The sequence below is a fragment of the Juglans microcarpa x Juglans regia genome, chromosome 3D, assembly GCF_004785595.1.
Source record: "Juglans microcarpa x Juglans regia isolate MS1-56 chromosome 3D, Jm3101_v1.0, whole genome shotgun sequence".
In the NCBI taxonomy this organism is placed as follows: Eukaryota; Viridiplantae; Streptophyta; class Magnoliopsida; order Fagales; family Juglandaceae; genus Juglans; species Juglans microcarpa x Juglans regia.
The window spans coordinates 25561052-25578792 of NC_054598.1; the positions used below are offsets into that span (position 1 = coordinate 25561052).

The window sequence follows — 17741 nt, forward strand, 5'->3', positions numbered from 1 at the left end:
GTACATGTGGGTTCCCTAGGCAACTTTTCCTCTTCTCTAGGTTTGGGTGACGTGTGGGTGTTTGTTCCCTAGGCAAATGACATGTGGCGTGTGGGTGTGGGGTGTGTGTATGGATGGCTGGATCTAGGGACTTGGTTTTGCCTTGTCCCAATGTGCCTCTTCCACTTCTCATCATTGGATTCTTCTAGAATTCCTCATCTCGAATGAATGTGTGATACATGGCAAATTGCATCTCCATTGGCCAAAAACCCTAGCCCTCCTGGGTTGTGCCTCTGCCCTTTGAGCATCCCCATGTGCCATTTCCAATGCCAACACCTTGAAACTCTCATGCTTTCAATAAGTGGCAAAATATTGTTGGTTTCCTCCTTTAGCTGAATCCATATAGTCCCTTGGAACATCGTGGCTCTGATTTCGCACATTTCCTAGGCGCTTCAAATCATTGCACCTTCTAGAAACTCACATATGTGCATGTGTGTGGCGTGTGACCCTTAGGATTCTGAAACCCTCTTCTCTCTCTTCCCCTTTTCCACTTTCATGTCTAGGTTCAATGTACTCAGGGTGTTGGCATGCATGTTGGCCATGTGGCATCACTTGTGCTAACTAAAGCGTTCTTTTCCTAGGTTCCAAATGATGGAAACTTCTTAGGAAGACTAAAAGCTCCTCCCCTCTTTCATGTGAATGCCACCTATGCAAAACCCTAGTTAGGGTTTTTCCTAAACTTTAGGCCCTTAGTGGCTGATTCACACTGGCCCATGATGTGCCTCCTAGTAGGTTTAGATGCCCCTTCTCTAAGATAACAAAGCCCTTGATGCTTACTATACTCTCTACATACCAAGATTTGAACAGATAACTAAGTGGGTTTAACTAATCAAAATAAAAGTAATAGGCGTGGACTTGGCTAATTCTAGGTTATCACATGTGCCCTGGTTGATCGTATCAAAAGCACAACCCTAAACCTACTCAGCATTCACCGCCGTGAAATTTTCTACATTTCTTGCAAGTAGTAGGTGGGCTGGCATGATGTCTTTGCCCTTGACAACTCATTGCATTATCTTCTTTTTGGCATTATTCCCACTTGTCGTGAAGGAAGAAGCCTTTTTCTTTTATAGGCCAATTGGAACTACAACGCTTCATTGCTCAGCTTTTGTTATGGCGGCCTCATTAACTAAATCTTATAAGTTGTTAATGCGAAAACCGGCCACATAACTACAGATCCGAGATTACAGTTCTCCTTGAAATTTCTATGCCTGCATCTTCTCATTATCAATCAGATGTGGAGCAAACCTTCCCAGCTCCATAAATTTTACAGTGTACAGTTTGACACTATAGTTTCCTTGCATTAGTATGGCAAATTCTTGAGCCTTCTGCTACTTCATTGATTCTAGGAATAATTGATTATCGAACTCCTCTTTGAACCTATCCCAAGTCAAAGCAGTAATGTTGCTTAATTCCCTTATCAATAGTTGTCTCTTAGTATCCCACCAGATACCAGCCTCTCCTTACAGCAAATGTCCCGAGTAGCCACTTGTCAGCTTTCATGGATCTTTCGATTCCCTTGAAACTAAGGTATCTGTATATCAGAAACTTCTCGTACAAACAGCCTCGGTTTTCCATCCTCTATTTCCTTTCTAGGCAAGGCTGTTGTTGGTTCTGCCTCAAGATAATCTCCTGCTGCTTCATAGTCTTCATCATCTGGCCAATTGCATCCGCCAAGTCGTGTCCTCCATTCAACGGGTGTTCTTGTTCTATCCAAGCATTGGATCCCTTGGGGTTCCCTTCCCTTCTGCTACATGCCATTTTGCTTCCCTCGATCAAATCCTTAGAGGCATGGGTATCTAATCCACTTTTAGCTTCAAGATTCAAGCCTATCCAAACTAAAGATTCACACCTACACTCGGGCATATCATTCCTAAGTACATGTGGTTTTACCCAGAGACGTAATTGCTCTGATACTACCTTATGACGCCATAACCTCCGCTTGGGATGAAACAAAGATTTAGAGTGTCGAGACATGCAATGCAAGGTTATATACCCTCGTTCATGATAACTAATGCGTAATGCATCCTAGAATGCAACTAGTAGTATGCAATAATATCAACGAAATAAGGGTGACTAAATATAACTTAAGCCAGAATGAACTAAAACATCCCAATAATATTAATATTCATCATGAGTTGAAACGATAAGGTAGTATATCCTCAATACAAATACTTCCAATAATAAGTCTCCATAATTAGATCAACTCCTTTATACGCTCTAAGGTACGAAGGGTTAGAGTTATGAACATCAAATAAGATCTAATCTTCGATCGAGGTCCGACTCTTCTTCAATTAGTCAGATCCATTGGTCCATCCTGTTTGTCCTCATCTGATCTTGAAACAACTTATATCATCCCGAGTGGAATGATAATGGGTCCACAAGGAGTGAGATTTACTTGAAATCTCAATAAGTTAAACAATTAACGTGTACAAGATAATATACGCATGATTAATGATAAACATGAAATACATGTTATGCATGATTAATATTAACATCATAATATATGGTATCATCACAGTTCCCCATATGCATTGTGAGTACCTGCTGGTGACTGTAGTATAACTCATGTTGAAACTAAATTGTCTGCAGACTCGTTTTGAATGCATTGGTAACATAACATAACATAACATTATCATAGCATCAAAACATATATACCCACTAGCCTTAAGTGTCATAAAATTTTGACTTCACTCTGGCATTCTTTGAAAAAAACTCATTTGAAACCCATTGACTATTCTTCATCAACCCAAAGATTACCACTCAATTTTTATTCACTCCAGAGTGGACATAAGAGTTCTACTAGGATAAATCCCCATCCTAACCTTTGAGGTCATGACAAAAATTAAGTTTCCATACTATGCTTGAGAATATTTTTCATGACATGCATTTATAAGTATGCTTTATGTGAAAAATGACAATTTTATATAAAATGGCTCAAATGATGAAAAATTGCACATGTCATCTATGCATGTAGTTATGTACTCAATGTATCATATAACATGATGTTTCATACTCAAATGACATTTATATCATGAATGTTGCATTTACCAATAAATTATAAATAAATTATCAAAGTGTAAGTTAGAGGCTAACTTACAAACTGTCTGACTTTGAAAAATCTTGGCAGCTGTAAACAAGATTATACTAAGTTAGGATCTGAGCTTCTAAGGAAGATGTCCATAATAAAAATGGTCCAAAAATTGGTATTTACAAAAGGTTTTGCTCCTCATTATTCCCAAACACTATATACCAATATTTTATTTATTTATTTATTTATTTTTAAATTGATTTTAGTTTTATTCTTTCTAAACTAATTGAATTCGCCTACTCGTCATTCATATACCACATATTTAATATAAAAAAAATAAAAGATAAAAAAATATAGTATATGATGTGTAGAGATAATGAATAATTTTTTTGTAAAATAAATAAGTAAACGTAGAGTCCCACTACGTACAAGCAACTTGGTGCACCCAAGATGCACATGAATTTGACATCGTCACTTTTTTTTTTTTTGATTTTCTTTTTTTATAATGAAAAACAACGTAGAAGAAGAACAAAGGCTCCATCGTAAATGTCATTTCTACCTTTCCAGAAAGAATAAAGTGTTCATTCTTCCTATCAACGAATAAAGTCTTCATTCTTCTTCTTCATTCCTCTGCCCTTTCCAGCATAACTTGGCACACGAGATCTCCAATTTGTCGGATTAAACGCGTCACGCTCGTTCAAACATAGTGTGGGTGTTTCTCTCTTGTTCCTCAGCCTCCGTCGGCCTGTTTCTATGTCCTGATACTTATATATCGAAAATAGAAACAATTTCACATCTCCTAAATAATTATTCTAGACCCAATTAAAACCCTTAGCATCGACACAAAGCAGAAAGCTCAATAAATTTAGCTAGTAGGTTGTTCATTTTGCTCCGATAACAACAAGTGAAATACCAGATGCATCTAAAGAACAATAACAACTGAAATATCACAAGAAGAGATGGAGTTATGTAGAACGAGATGGAAGAGGAGATGGAAGAGAGAAGGAGAAGAATGGAATGGGGGAAGGCGACAGGAAATGGAGAATGATAGGTTAGGGTCAAGGATCGAGAAGATGGGAGAGGACTTGGAAAACAGAAACCGAAAGGAACGTGGAGGAGATAGAAGGCAAATTTCAAAACACACCGTTTTGTACAAAATTTTGTTCCCTGCAACTTTCTCTCTCATTTATGACCTGGAATGCCAGGTTGATTCGTCCGCAAAGTGTACCCGAAATCGCCTGAGTTAGAATTTTTCAGGTAAATGACTAAACAAAAACCAACACCCATACAGCCAATGAACAAAAATCTTTTGTGAGGGCGCGCGAACTTCCCGCTGAGAAGAACTAAAAAAAACACTCCAATCGTTCGTTTTCTACGTTGATTCCATTATGTCCGCAAGATTATCAGATCCCTCACTTCCGTCTCTCCAGTACGTTTCTTAAATTCTCTCTCTGCCTGTGTCCCTTTGAAGGTCTACTGTATCGCTGTTTTACTTCGAAACTCCTCGGCATTCGAACTCCTCGGCAATCTGGAAATGTCGGTGAGTTTATATAATTGTACGTATACTAATATATTTGTCTATTATTTTTTCAATTATTTGGGTCTTAGAGCCGTCGCGGTTCGTAGCTCATTACCATGGCTGAGTATAGATTCAATCGACGCCAATGTCTGGATGTTAAGAGATCTCTGTGTTTTGGAAAATATGAATGATTCAACCGATCGATTTGACTATTTAAATCGCTTCTTTTCGATCTCCATTGAGCACAGACACCTCAATTTCATTTTGTTTTTCTAATCCTAAAAGATTCTGCTTACGAGGTTTGTTTATCATCTACTGCATACGGATTTCTATCACTTAGTTGTTGCATTTTCATTTTGAACATAAATTAAGCGACATCAGCTTTAGACTCGAAACATGGGGCCGAAGTGACAGATATCCGGGTGGACATTTTGTGCCATTTTGATGGGATTAGTTAACTATGTAGGTGGTCGGCAAGGTGAAGTGAGATAATTTTCCATTCCATTGCATGGTTCCGAGAAAATCTTTGTGATCTAGAGCTGTTTGAGAGGCTGTGTTGATTTCTCATGATAATGATAAAGCTATTATCAATGTGTGTAGAACCTCTGCGTCTTCTGGTATGGTTTCATACAGGTGTATGGGTCAGCTTAGAAAAACAATGTGATGCATTTATCTATATCTCAAGAAAAAATTTCCTCTACTCAAGCAAAGCTAGACTCATCAAAGTCATATTTCCTCGAAAGTGTTATTTGCTTTCTGGAGTTGTTGTTTTTGTTTCTCACACAGGTGGCATACATTCTGTATTTACGGGTTTAAGATGATGAGATTTTATCTCACAAGAAGACTGACATTTCGATTATGTTTTCCTTGTTAAGTAGCAACTTAGATACATACAGGCATACCCATGGAATTAGTTTACCTTTCTAATTGAAGCGTGTGTGACATGAGATATCCCAGAAAGTCGTGGATATGTGTTCTTATGTGGGACGTGTTTGTTTCTTGAAGATGTTTTGCCATTTTATCTTACAAGAAGACTGGCATTTTGATTATGTTTTCCTTTTTAAGTAGCAACTTAGATACATACAGGCATACCCATGGAATTAGTTTACCTTTCTAATTGAAGCGTGTGTGACATGAGATATCCCAGAAAGTCGTGGATATGTGTTCTTATGTGGGACGTGTTTGTTTCTTGAAGATGTTCTGCCATTTTAGAGGGTGGACAACCATGCCAATACCCATTTCATGTCATGTACTAATTCAATGAATAAACCAAGCAACAAAGTTTTGATGAGACATCAAACCAAGAGTAAACAAGCTACTAATTGCTATAGGTAAGCTAGGCCCTTCAAAGGGTATGATGCTCGAAGGTAGATCATTAAACAATGTTTTATCCCCCTACAATAGGGACTCATTCTTAGGGAGGAACATTTGGTAGAACAAGGCACCTACAAGAGTGCTATCTTTTCTGGATGGTTTGCTTTAGCAATGATCCTCAAGTTTGAATTTGTTTTTTTTTTTTTTATTGGCATCGGGAGTCCGAGAATAGCGTCCTGATTAATCCTCGGGGTGCACAGACCCTTAGCAAGGAGTTTTCTGCAAGTGCACCTCATGTAATTTAAGGGAAAAATCTCACAGTCCGATGGCCCTAGAGATTGTTTGTTGTAACAATCCGACCCTATAATTCTAAGGTTGGAATCTTGATAATTTTTATTAGGCCTAAATTATATTTAATGGGGCATATTGGAGTTTTAATTAGGCTCAATAACTAGGTTAAATCCCATTTATTTTTTATTGAAGGAGTTAGACTCATTTTAGAATTTAAAGATTGGCCATTATAAATTTATTTTAATTTAAAATATCATTGATTGAAGTCCACTACATAGTCTCAGCCACTCTCAATCCTATGTTAAGTGAACTACTAGAGTATGTCTTTAATTTCAAACATACTAAGATTACAATTCTAGAAACTCTTCACCTTAAAATTCCTAAACCCAATACCATCCTATAAATAGAGTCTCATGTACTGTTTCACCTCATGCCTCTCCTCTTCTTCCATGAAGCTCTCCAAATCAATTCTCAGCCCAGTACCAAAGAACCATCCCAAATCTCTCTTTCTTCCTCTCTGAGCTAAAGACTGAGAAGCAGTGGTAGCATGAAGGGTGGCCAGGCTGACCTCTCGTCAATGGCCACATCTCTCTCGATCCTTGAGGGGAGCAACAATCGGAGATTTCAGCAGGTCACATGGAGGGAGGGAGGGAGGGAGGGAGAGAAAGAAAGAGAGTGACGGAGGGTGGGGGTAAGATAGAACTGTAAAAAAAAAAAAAAAAATCACCTGTTTATGAGTCTATGTTGTAATTTATTGCATCTCCTACGTGACAGATTGTGATTTGTTAGTGTAAATTGACACTAATCACCCGACCGGTCTGTAGTTACTCTCTTTTAGGAATTTTTTCAAAAGTATATACTGGATGAGTTTGGCTTAGTTTGGATTTAAGATCAGCCCATTAGGGTGGTTAAGGGATTTAGCCCTTAAAATCTTAAGAAAGCCTTAGAATTTAATTGGACACTTACAATAGTCCAAACCTATAGTTAGAACCTAAATAAGGACCCAAGGAGAAACCTAGTTAAACATGGCCCACCTCAAGACCCAAAAGCCCAAACCTGGTTGCACTGCCTCAAACCCATATATAAGCTCCATGCACGGGCAGCCCCAGAACTGACCTCCCTGTCAAATTGGTCTGAATGCCCTTTCCATAGGGTTTCCTTTCATTATATAGAAGAGATTTACATAATGAATGCCAGATTTCCAGCGCCTAAATTCTATACAAGGTAAGTATTTCCACCCTATTTACAGCCTAATTCTCTGCTTTGCACAATCTAGATATCAAGGAAAACATCCATAAAATAGTACAAATCAAATCCCTAAATTATCTCCGTAACATCCCCCCTCAAATTGATGCTGGTAGATCAAGAAGCATCAATTTGTCAACCAAGAACTGATGTCGGTGCCGAGAAAGAGTTTTAGTGAAGATGTCTGCAGTTTGATGTTTGGTGGAAATGTGAGGAAGAGTAATCACATGTCTGTCAAAGGATTCACGTATGGAATGACAATCGACTTCAATATGTTTTGTACGCTCATGGAAGACAGGATTAGCGGCGATCTGAATAGCACAGGAATTATCAACATGAAGCGGAGTGGAATGAAGTTGAGGAAAACCAAGTTCACCCAATAACCCACGAAGCCATGTGATCTCAGAGCAGGTGGAAGACATAGCACGATATTCAAACTCAGTGGAGGATTTGGAAACTCTGTCTTGCTTCTTACTCTTCCAAGAAACGAGTACATTGCCTAAAAACATGCACCAGCCTGTAACAGAGCGATGAGTATCCGCACATCCGGCCCAATCAGCGTCACTATACCCCACCAACTGTAAGGAAGATTCTTTAGGAAAGAACAACCCGCGTGTAGAGGTGCCCTTCAGATATCGGATAATGCGGCGGACAGCTACTAGGTGAAGGTGTCGAGGGGCTTGCATAAATTGACTGACTTGCTGCACAGCAAAAGAAATGTCAAGACGAGTAATCGTCAAGTAGTTCAAACTCCCAATTGAAGCTCGCCTTCCTCCTAACGAAGCTTCAGATTTACCTCCAAGGGAGTAAGAACAGAATTACCCAATTGGAGGCCAGCTAATGAAATTACTTCCTCCGTGTATTTGCGTTGATGTAACAATGTACCAGTCGGAGTAATCTGCGCCTCAAGGCCAAGAAAGTACTGCAAGGGACCAAGATCTTTCATGTGAAAGGAAGCCTTGAGATGCTGTTGTAATTGCTTAATTAACTCAGTATCAGAGCCAGTAATCACAATGTCGTCAACATATACTAGAAGCAATACAATTCCTGCAGAAGTCTTGCAAAGAAATAGAGTGGAATCAAATTGACTCTGAGTAAAGTGAAAAGTAAGCAGAGTAGAGCGAAATTTATCAAACCATGCACGTGGAGCTTGTTTCAGCCCATATAAGGATCGGCGTAGCCGACAAACCTCTGAGGAAGGTGTAGTAAACATGCCAGGAGGTGGAGATATATAGATTTCTTCCTTGAAATCCCCATGTAGAAAAGCATTCTTCACGTCCATCTGCCTAAGAGACCACCCCTGCGACATAGCAAGTGCCAAGATAGTCCGTATAGTAGTCATTTTGACAACAGGTGCAAAATGTCTCTTCATAATCAATTCCATACTTCTGCCGGTTCCCAAGGGCCACGAGACGGGCCTTATATCGGTCCAGTGAGCCATCAGACCGAAACTTGACTGAGTATACTCATTTACAACCAATAGGTTTTACACCAGAGGGACAAGTCACAAGATCCCAAGTGTGATTGTCTTGAAGAACATGGATTTCTTCTTGCATGGCCTGTTGCCAACATGCTTGGGTGGCTGCCTAAGTATAAGAGCGAGGAACAGAAACAGTGTTGAGAGTGGCAGTAAGCGAGGTATGAGAAAAACCATACCTATCTGGTGGATGTGTGACTCGGGTGGAGCGCCTAGGAAGCGTAGAATCAGATGACAGATCAGTGTCTGGAAGAGGCGTTGAAGGAGGATGTCTATGATACACTACACCTTGTTTAAATCACTCAATAGAAGAAGACACATCGTCAAAAGCGGGTAGAAGGGTAATAGGAGGATCAGAAATGACCTGAGACTGAAATAAATATTGATTTTCAAAGAAAATCACATTCTGGGAGATCCGGAATTTGTTTGCATGAGCATCATAACAAACAAATCCTTTCTGAGTAGGGCTATATCCCATAAAAGCACACATGACAGATTGGGCAGCAAGCTTGTGACGATCAACATGTGGTAGATGGACAAAACAAACACACCCAAAAGTATGAAAGGATTGATACTCAAGAGATATGCCAAATAATTGAAAATAGGGAGAATCATAATTTAGAGTGGTAGTAGGCAAACAATTGATCAAATAAACAACAGTAGATAAAGCTTCTACCCAGAACTTAAAAGGTACAGACGAACCAATCAGCAAAGTACGAACATCTAAGAGATGACGATTCTTACGCTCAGTGACTCCATTTTGTTGAGGGGTATAGGGACAAGAACGCTGAGAAATTATCCCTTTTTGCTGAAGATAAGTATGAAAGGAATGAGACATGTATTCCCCCCCTGAGTCGGAGCGTAAGGTTTTGATACTAGTACTGAACTGTGTCTCGACAAGCGCAACAAATTTTTGAAAAACAGAGAACACGTCAGCTTTAGAACGAAGAAAATAGATCCAAGTAAATCGACTAAAATCATCGATAAACGTCACAAAATAACGATACTGACCATGAGAAATAATAGGATTGACACCCCAAACATCAGTATGCACAATTTCAAAGCAAGTAGAAGCACGACTACCATGCGCAGGAAAATGAAACGTTTTACTTTTACCAAGATGACAAGTAGCACAATCAAAAGATACAGAAGATGAAGAAAATGAATCTTTATTGCCCAAAAAACCATGTTTCAAAAGATGAGTCAAGACAACAAAATTAGGATAACCCAATTTCTTATGCCATATTTCATTATTATTGGCAGTAGCCGTACAAGCAAAAGAAACAACACTAGGAAGAGAAAACTGTAAAGGAAATAGACATCCCACTTTAGGCCCCTTCGCGATCACCGTCCCAGACACCTGATCCTGCACAAGACAACCACCACTAGAGAAATGAACATCACAGTTATTATCCACCAATTGTCCAACAGAAATCAAATTGGTAGATAATCCAGGAGAGAAAAACATTTCGAAATGAAGAACCCAAAGTACCAACAGCAGTAATAGGAAGTGTACTGCCATCAGCAATCTGAATAGTTTGCATGCCTTCATACTTACGAACACCATGGAGACTCGTCGTACTACCAGTCATATGATTAGAGGCACCCGAATCAACAATCCAAGAAGAAGTGGAAATAGAATTTGTACCTTGTAGGCCTAAAGCCGTAAAAGCAGACACAATCATCTGTTGGACCATGGCAGGTGTGAGAAAAAAGGACTAAAAGCTTACAGTAGGGGCGCAGAAGAAGACGAGGACTGAACAGCAGCTTGAAAGGCTTGGGATTGGCGATTCTGAGGCCGCACACAACAGTCTTTGATGAGATGAACCTCTTTCTTGCAGTAGTTACAAACTTTCTTCGGACAGTTGTGAGCAATGTGATCGAACTCCTTGCAACTGAAATACTGCAACTTGTTCCTCCCTCTCCCTTGTGCTACATAGGCTACATTTACAGCCTCAGAAAAGACCTTCTCAGAAGTCATACCCATCTGAGTGGATAATCGTTGTTCCTCACGCAATAATTCTCCCAAGCAAATATATAAGGAAGGAACCGGATTACGGTTCAATAAACCGGCTCGAACAGGCTCAAATTTAGGTCGAAGCTTCATAAAAAATTGATCGCGTTGACTCTCAGCATGAACCGCTTGAAGAGCCGCGAGAGCCGCGGTAGGAACCTTAGCATGAACAATAGCAGAATACTCGCTCCTAATATTAATAAAGCCAGAATAAAATTGCTCAATGGTCAAATTACCTTGAGTGTAATTGCTAATTTCCAACTCCAATTGGAATTTCCAAGCGCTGCGATCTTGGTGATAAATACGATGCAAATAGTCCCATATAGCTTGAGCCGTAATGAAACACCGAAGATTGGTGACAAGATGAGGCTCAATCGTTCCCAATAGCCAAGAGATGACCTTAGCATCCTTGACCTCCCATAGGGCAAGTTCCTTTTCATCAGTGGGAACTCGAACAGAGCTATCAATATGATTTGATTATTCTTTCCCTTTCAAGAACATTTTAAATTGAAATTGCCAGATAGGAAAATTCTTTCCAGTAAATCGAACAATAGAATTGTCAAGAGACATGATGAGAATCATTGAAAAATAGCACTAAGTCCAACCAGAAAATTGCAAATAGTCACGGCAAAAAAACACTAGAAGAATCGGCAAGCCCAAATAGAGAGAGCCCACGAGAGATACCTGCCCAAAACTGAGAGACACTACAGAAAGCCCACGAGCGAATCAACACACCCAAATAGACACGGCAAGAAGTCCACGAGGAAAGCTTGCCCACGAGAAAATCCTGTCGTCAGCCACACCAGGAGTCAAAGCTGCCGACCACCACAGAAACTGCCGATCACCACTTAGCTACCCACAGAAACGGCCGACCACCTCACAGCCACCCACAAACACTGTCAGCCACCACAGAAAGTGCTGACGGGCACAAAGACAACACTCGCAATTCCCAAAGAACGCCGACAGCCACCAACGTGATGAGCTCACCAGTCGGACCCCCACAGACGTGCGAGAAAAACACTCCGGGAACACCACGAGCTTAGAAACATGCCATCGTGCGAGAACAGAGAAGAAAAAAAATTCTTATCGCCGCAACTCAAAAAAAAAAACTCTCAAAGATTAAGACCACTGACAAATGATAATCAAAGTAGGGGCTCTGGTACCATGTCAAATTGGTCTGAATGCCCTTTCCATAGGGTTTCCTTTCATTATATAGAAGAGATTTACATAATGAATGCCAGATTTCCAGCGCCTAAATTCTATACAAGGTAAGTATTTCCACCCTATTTACAACCTAATTCTCTGCTTTGCACAATCTAGATATCAAGGAAAACATCCCTAAAATAGTAAAAATCAAATCCCTAAATTATCTCCGTAACACTCCCTCCTCCAGACGGCTCCTCCATTCGACCAAAGCCCAACCTCCCTCTGTTATAACCCGCTTTTCCTCCAAACTTCGAGCTATCATGAATTTCTCTCAGTGCAACCGCCATTTTTTTCCACCCCATCCCCTCCATTTCTTCATGTATGAAGATAAAATTTCGTGTGCCACCATCTCCATACTCTACTAGTGCCATTTAATGATCATGAGCATGCACATTTGTGAGCAATAAAACTTCTACTATCATCCAGTGAAGTAGCATAAAATTCCTTTTTCTCACCCGTCGAACAGTTCTCCAGCATTTTAGTGAACCATTTCACCGTGTATATCCCCAGGATCATCTCTTCGGTGACTTTCCAACTCTTCTCAATTATATGAATCGATCTGCCTCACGCCATTAATGGAAATACTTTAGATTCAATCAGTAGTTGTTTTGAGATTCCCATGATTAAAGTTAGCCACTCCTTAATAACTCAACGCTCGGAAAGCTTGTCGTTAATCTCCATGAACCACCATCGGAAATGAAGTTATGTGGAGAGAAAATGCTTCAACTTAACAAGAATGTGCAAACAACTCATGAAAAGTTTTTTGTTTTGCAAATGGTTTTCATTTCAAGGGAAAAAGTAGATTTAGCATGCAAACTGCAGCTCCAAATAAAAATACACTTGCCTCATAGTTGTGATACATTTTTAAACATTGAGAGTTGGGCCATGGTCTAGTATGGTCCAATTTCTGTAGTTCCATCATTCAAGTATTCAAGTTGATAACATGCGGATTTTCTGAACTTCTAATAGCAAAGAGGGCCTTCACCTTTTAGTCTTACCTGGCTTGTTGATGCCTTTTAGCACACACCGGTATAATATGGCTTCACATACTGGTGTTTTTCTTAACAACATGACCATGCTATGTTCAAAGTACCTAGCTTGGACTTCCTTGTGTTAATTTCTATTTGCTTCTTGCCTGTTGATGCTTTTAAAGCTTCCATTTTACTATAACCCTGAAAAGCACCTTATGTAGCATTTTTTCATGCAGGTCCCGGCAGACCATACTGATCAAGGGATTGCAACAGTTCCCCAGTCAGCTATGACACCAAACTGGATAATCAACGTTTCAGATGTGAGGAAACGAAACTTAGGCATAGCACTGGCTACCGCTATTGACATTAGAGCTGCTGTTCCTGATCCGGATATGAGTAGTGAAGATTTGATTTTCTTTTTGGATTGTGAACTGCAATTATTTTCTTTTAGAAATTTTCAGGAACATCATGAATAGTACTTATGCTAGAAGTAGTTCCAGCAACAGAGTAGGAATAATTATAGTAACATTGGATTCAAATTCATACAAGGTCTTTTCAGGTTATTAATGATTCAGGAATTTGTTTCCTTTATTTACTGTTATCTTTCAAGAACTTGGGCTGTATGTGCTTATATCCTGAAGCCAGTTCTCAAGTGTGTCAAGTGTTTAACTTGAGTCAGTGTAAATAGTCAAAACTTGATTTTTGGTGCTGTAGGCCTTTGGGGAAAAAGTAACCAAATTTACTTCCTTTACTCCATACACAGATAATAACAGTTGAGGTCAGCAACATTTCACCAGCTGTTTCTGAGAGAGAAATCAGAGAATTCTTTTCATTTTCTGGTGATATTCAATGTGTTGAAATGCAAAGGTTAGTGCAATATAATTATATGTACATTAGAGTTAAATGCAACGACATTCTCAAAAAAATTGATTGTACCTTTGCCAGGGAAACTGATGGGACCCAGCTTGCTTATGTTACATTCAAGGATTCACAGGGAGCAGATACAGCAGTACTACTGTCGGTATGTTTATCCAGGATGATGGCAGTTGATCTTCTAATTCTATATATGTGCAGAAATTTTTTTAAGGCAATTATGTGAGGGAAGGCATGAGATATTTTATAACGAGCTCAACAACCCTTACTGTTAAAAGCCAAATAGTACAAATACCAAAACTCTGAAGATTATACCATTGGCTAATTTAAGTGTTAGTCCTGTGTTATTCTCAGTCCGACATTATTTTGTCTGCTTGTGAAGTGCAATAGAGGCACCTATCTTTTTATCGGAAGTGAGACTTAAGGCTTGTTTGGATATTTGGAGTATCTCAGAATTCTGTGAATTGTAATAAATAGTTTGAGTTAAAATGTTTGATTAGATTTTGGGAAACGAGAGAAAAAGTTGAATAAAATATTATAAAGTTAAAAAATTATTTGAATGTAATTTTTGTTTTGAAGTTTGACAAAGTTGTATTGTTTTTTGTATTTTATTTTGAAGTTTGTAAAAGTTGTAATGATTAGATGTCAAAGTTGAAGATTTGAAATTGAAAAATATTTTGTGTTTAACTAATGTTTGGAAAGGAAATTGTAAGAAGTTTCGAGAATTTCTTGTCTCATCTCATTACCCAAACATGCCTGTCTTTTTTTTTTCTTTTTGTTTTTTTTGATGTCGAAGAACCTCTCTAAGGCAGAGCCCTTCCAACCCACCACTGCGGAGTAAACCCCGGGCCCGTGCACCGCACCCTTGGAAGTTTCCCTACATGGAACTGATTAAATCGCTGGTTTTTCACCAGAGAGTGTGGCCCCAAAGGATTGTTTGCATCCATGAGGTGTTGAACCTTGGACCTTGAGGGAGTGATACCCCAAGATCAAGGCCTTTACCACTTGGGCCAACCCTTTGGGTTCCCAAACATGCCCATCTTACGTGAATGTGGTTGCCACACTGCAAAGAAAGCTTGGATGTGTCAACCATGGAAGTCTTTCTTAACACTAATGCTTGTAGGATAGCATCTGGACTTTATTCTTTTAATATCTATGTGATTATTCTCATTTCTTGACTCAGGGAGCTACAATAGCTGATCTTTCTGTGTCTATTACACTTGTTGAGAATTATAATCTACCCCCTGCAGCTATACCACTGAGACTGGTAAATCCCATAGCTTGTTCTCAGTTGTATCTTTATATCTGTTTATCATCAAGGAAGATCTTCACTCTAGAGCTACTCATGATGTGTGAATGTAGTGGAATAGTGCTAACAGAGTGCGAGCTTGCAGATGCTTTAATGCGTGTAATGGCTATTCATAGCATATTTGATTTCAAGAAAACAAAATGCTTCTGCTTTCTGTAAATATTTCTTGCTTCTACAATAAACATACTTTAAACAAAGTGCGAGCTTGAAACTGAACTAAAAATAAAAAAGTTTCTAAAAGCATTTCCTTCTTCCTGAACTTCATATGTATTCTTTGTTGAAGGACAAAAGGCCAATTGCCACCGGTTCAGCTGTTCAGAAGGCTGAAGATGTGGTGAGCACCATGCTTGCCAAGGGTTTTGTCTTGGGAAAGGATGCCATTAGCAAGGCTAAAGCCTTTGACGAACAGCATCACTTGACATCAAATGCATCTGCCACAGTTGCTTCCATTGATCGTAAAATGGGCCTGAGTGAGAAGCTAAGCATTGGAACAGCTATAGTCAATGAAAAGGTGAGAGAGATGGATGAGCGGTTCCACGTATCTGAGAAGACCAAGTCTGCCTTTTCTACTGCTGAACTGAAGGCAATCAGTGCAGGATCTGCAATTATGAGCAATCATTATGTATTAACCGGAGCTTCATGGGTTTCAAATGCATATAATGCCGTTGCAATGGCAGCTGATGATGTGACCATGATGACCAAGGAAAAGGTTGGAAAGGCCGAGGAGGAAAAAAGAGAGATCATTTACAGGGAAAGGACAGGGATCATCAATCACTTTGCACATCTCCACCTTGATGAGTCTTCTGCGCTGGAGCCTCCAATAGTTCCAGTCAGCTCAGCCGATGATAGCAAGCTTGAAATCATATGACTTCGGTGGATTTTTTTCTACTCCAGTATAGTTGAACTACCTTTTTAATTTGACGCGGAATGTGCTTCATCACGAAGATTCTATGACATGGATTTTGCTTGTGCAACAGTAAATAACATTAATTTTGCTCTGGCGACTTGAAATTCTGGCTGATTTCTTAAGCTTCCATTTAACTCAATTCTATGTAAAAAAAATGTACAGCTACCTCGGAGAGCTAATCTCAATAAGGGTTTTTTGTGCTTGGAAATGAATTTGTCATTTTTGTTTTCTGTTTCTTGTTTTTGTTTTTATTGATCATCATCTCATCTATTATAACGGGCCCAAAACTATTACGATGGATTAATGATCAGCATTCTGATATATTTTGAAAATGTAACGAAAAGATAATGATATAATATTAAATAATAGGAAGAAATAGGTGAAAGGTAATAATAAAATAATAAATAATAGTGAAAAATATGTGAAAAGTTATATTAAAATAAAAAAAAGTATGTTAAAAGTAATAATAAATTAATAAAATAGTAGTGCGTCGGCTGGTGGCTAGCTGAGAACCACGACGACAACAAAAGCTTCGAGGGAGGAAGAGTGCGACGGATGTGAGGCTGGGCCGAGAACCACGGTGGCACGACTAGGAAACGTCAATGTTAATCGAGAGAACCAACGGGGCAGGGGAAGAAAAAAAGAATGTAGCTTACCGAAATGGTAAGATGGCGAAGGGAAGGATTGGCCGGCTTGTTCTGGGCGTCTTTTGGCAAGGTGGCTTAGCTGGAGAAATTTGTGTTGTCTTCATTTGTTGGTAGAGAGTTACGGTGGTTTGTCGTGAGATTGGTTGTGGAAAATAATGGGTGTCTCGAGTTGCTTGGTTTCACATTGGTGGTTGTTTGATGTATGCCGGTGGCCAAGGATGGACAAATTATAAGGGGAGAGTTGCTGCGAGTTTTTTTTTTTTTTTTTTTGGGGCAGCGGTTGAAGGTCTGGCTGGTCGTGAGGTCTTGTTTGTGTGAGGGAGAAATCTTGTAGAGAATTTGCAGAGGAAGGGAAGATATATAGACCGAAGGAAGGCGTTGACATGTTTTAACAGAAATCTAGTCGTGACTGCTGTGGAGTGAGGGTCGTTTATGGTCACTGAGAAGACAAGGAGGGTGATGGACGTGGGGTTTGTGCTGATATGAAACTGTACAAGGAAGCTGTGGATAATGAGAATTGTGATCGTAATCCGTTGGCCGAAGATAGTTGTGGGATTTGGCATCCAATTATTTATTTATTTATTTTATTGAAAAACTGTCATATCATTGAAAATAACTAACAAAATGTTTTTCTTATCAAGCCAAATAGTTTGAGATACAAAATAGGTATAAAATCCCATCACATTTTAGTGTCTAAAACATTCCAAGCATGCTGAGCCAATTGGTGAGCAACTTCATTCCTCATCATGTTAACGTGTAATACCCTAGCCTCTTGGAAATCATTCAATAGTCTTCGAATATCTTGCATTATAAACCCTAGAGCAGTAAAATTATCAGTTGAACACAGCAGTTCATGGTCTAAAACTAGGCAATCACTTTTCAACATCAATTTCGGGACACC

At 39.3% G+C, this 17741-nt stretch overlaps 1 protein-coding gene and 1 long non-coding RNA gene across 5 annotated transcripts; one reads left to right on the forward strand and one right to left on the reverse strand.

The window, feature by feature from the left end:
- The first annotated feature begins 4282 nt into the window (after positions 1-4282).
- Positions 4283-16420, forward strand: LOC121256223 (binding partner of ACD11 1). Of its 4 annotated transcripts, none has more exons than XM_041156912.1 (6): positions 4284-4623; positions 13341-13424; positions 13868-13971; positions 14050-14125; positions 15161-15244; positions 15570-16420. In XM_041156912.1, exons 2-6 carry the CDS (start codon positions 13392-13394, stop codon positions 16152-16154), a joined length of 882 nt encoding a protein of 293 aa, XP_041012846.1. In that variant the 5' UTR covers positions 4284-4623; positions 13341-13391; the 3' UTR covers positions 16155-16420. The 4 variants fall into 4 exon arrangements, with proteins under 4 accessions (XP_041012847.1, XP_041012846.1, XP_041012845.1 ...); XM_041156911.1 differs by having other exon boundaries at positions 4284-4607; XM_041156914.1 differs by having other exon boundaries at positions 4286-4607; positions 13341-13500.
- Positions 15369-17377, reverse strand: LOC121256224. Its single transcript, XR_005938944.1, has 2 exons — positions 16850-17377; positions 15369-15885 (listed from the first exon to the last, which is right to left on the reverse strand). It is a non-coding gene; the product is annotated as an uncharacterized LOC121256224 (long non-coding RNA).
- Positions 17378-17741: the final 364 nt, after the last annotated feature.

Coding starts and splice junctions, on each gene's coding strand:
- LOC121256223 (XM_041156911.1), top strand. Junction 13,425..13,867: donor GGATAATCAACGTTTCAGAT/GTGAGGAAACGA, acceptor CTCCATACACAG/ATAATAACAGTTGAGGTCAG. Junction 14,126..15,160: donor ATACAGCAGTACTACTGTCG/GTATGTTTATCC, acceptor TTCTTGACTCAG/GGAGCTACAATAGCTGATCT.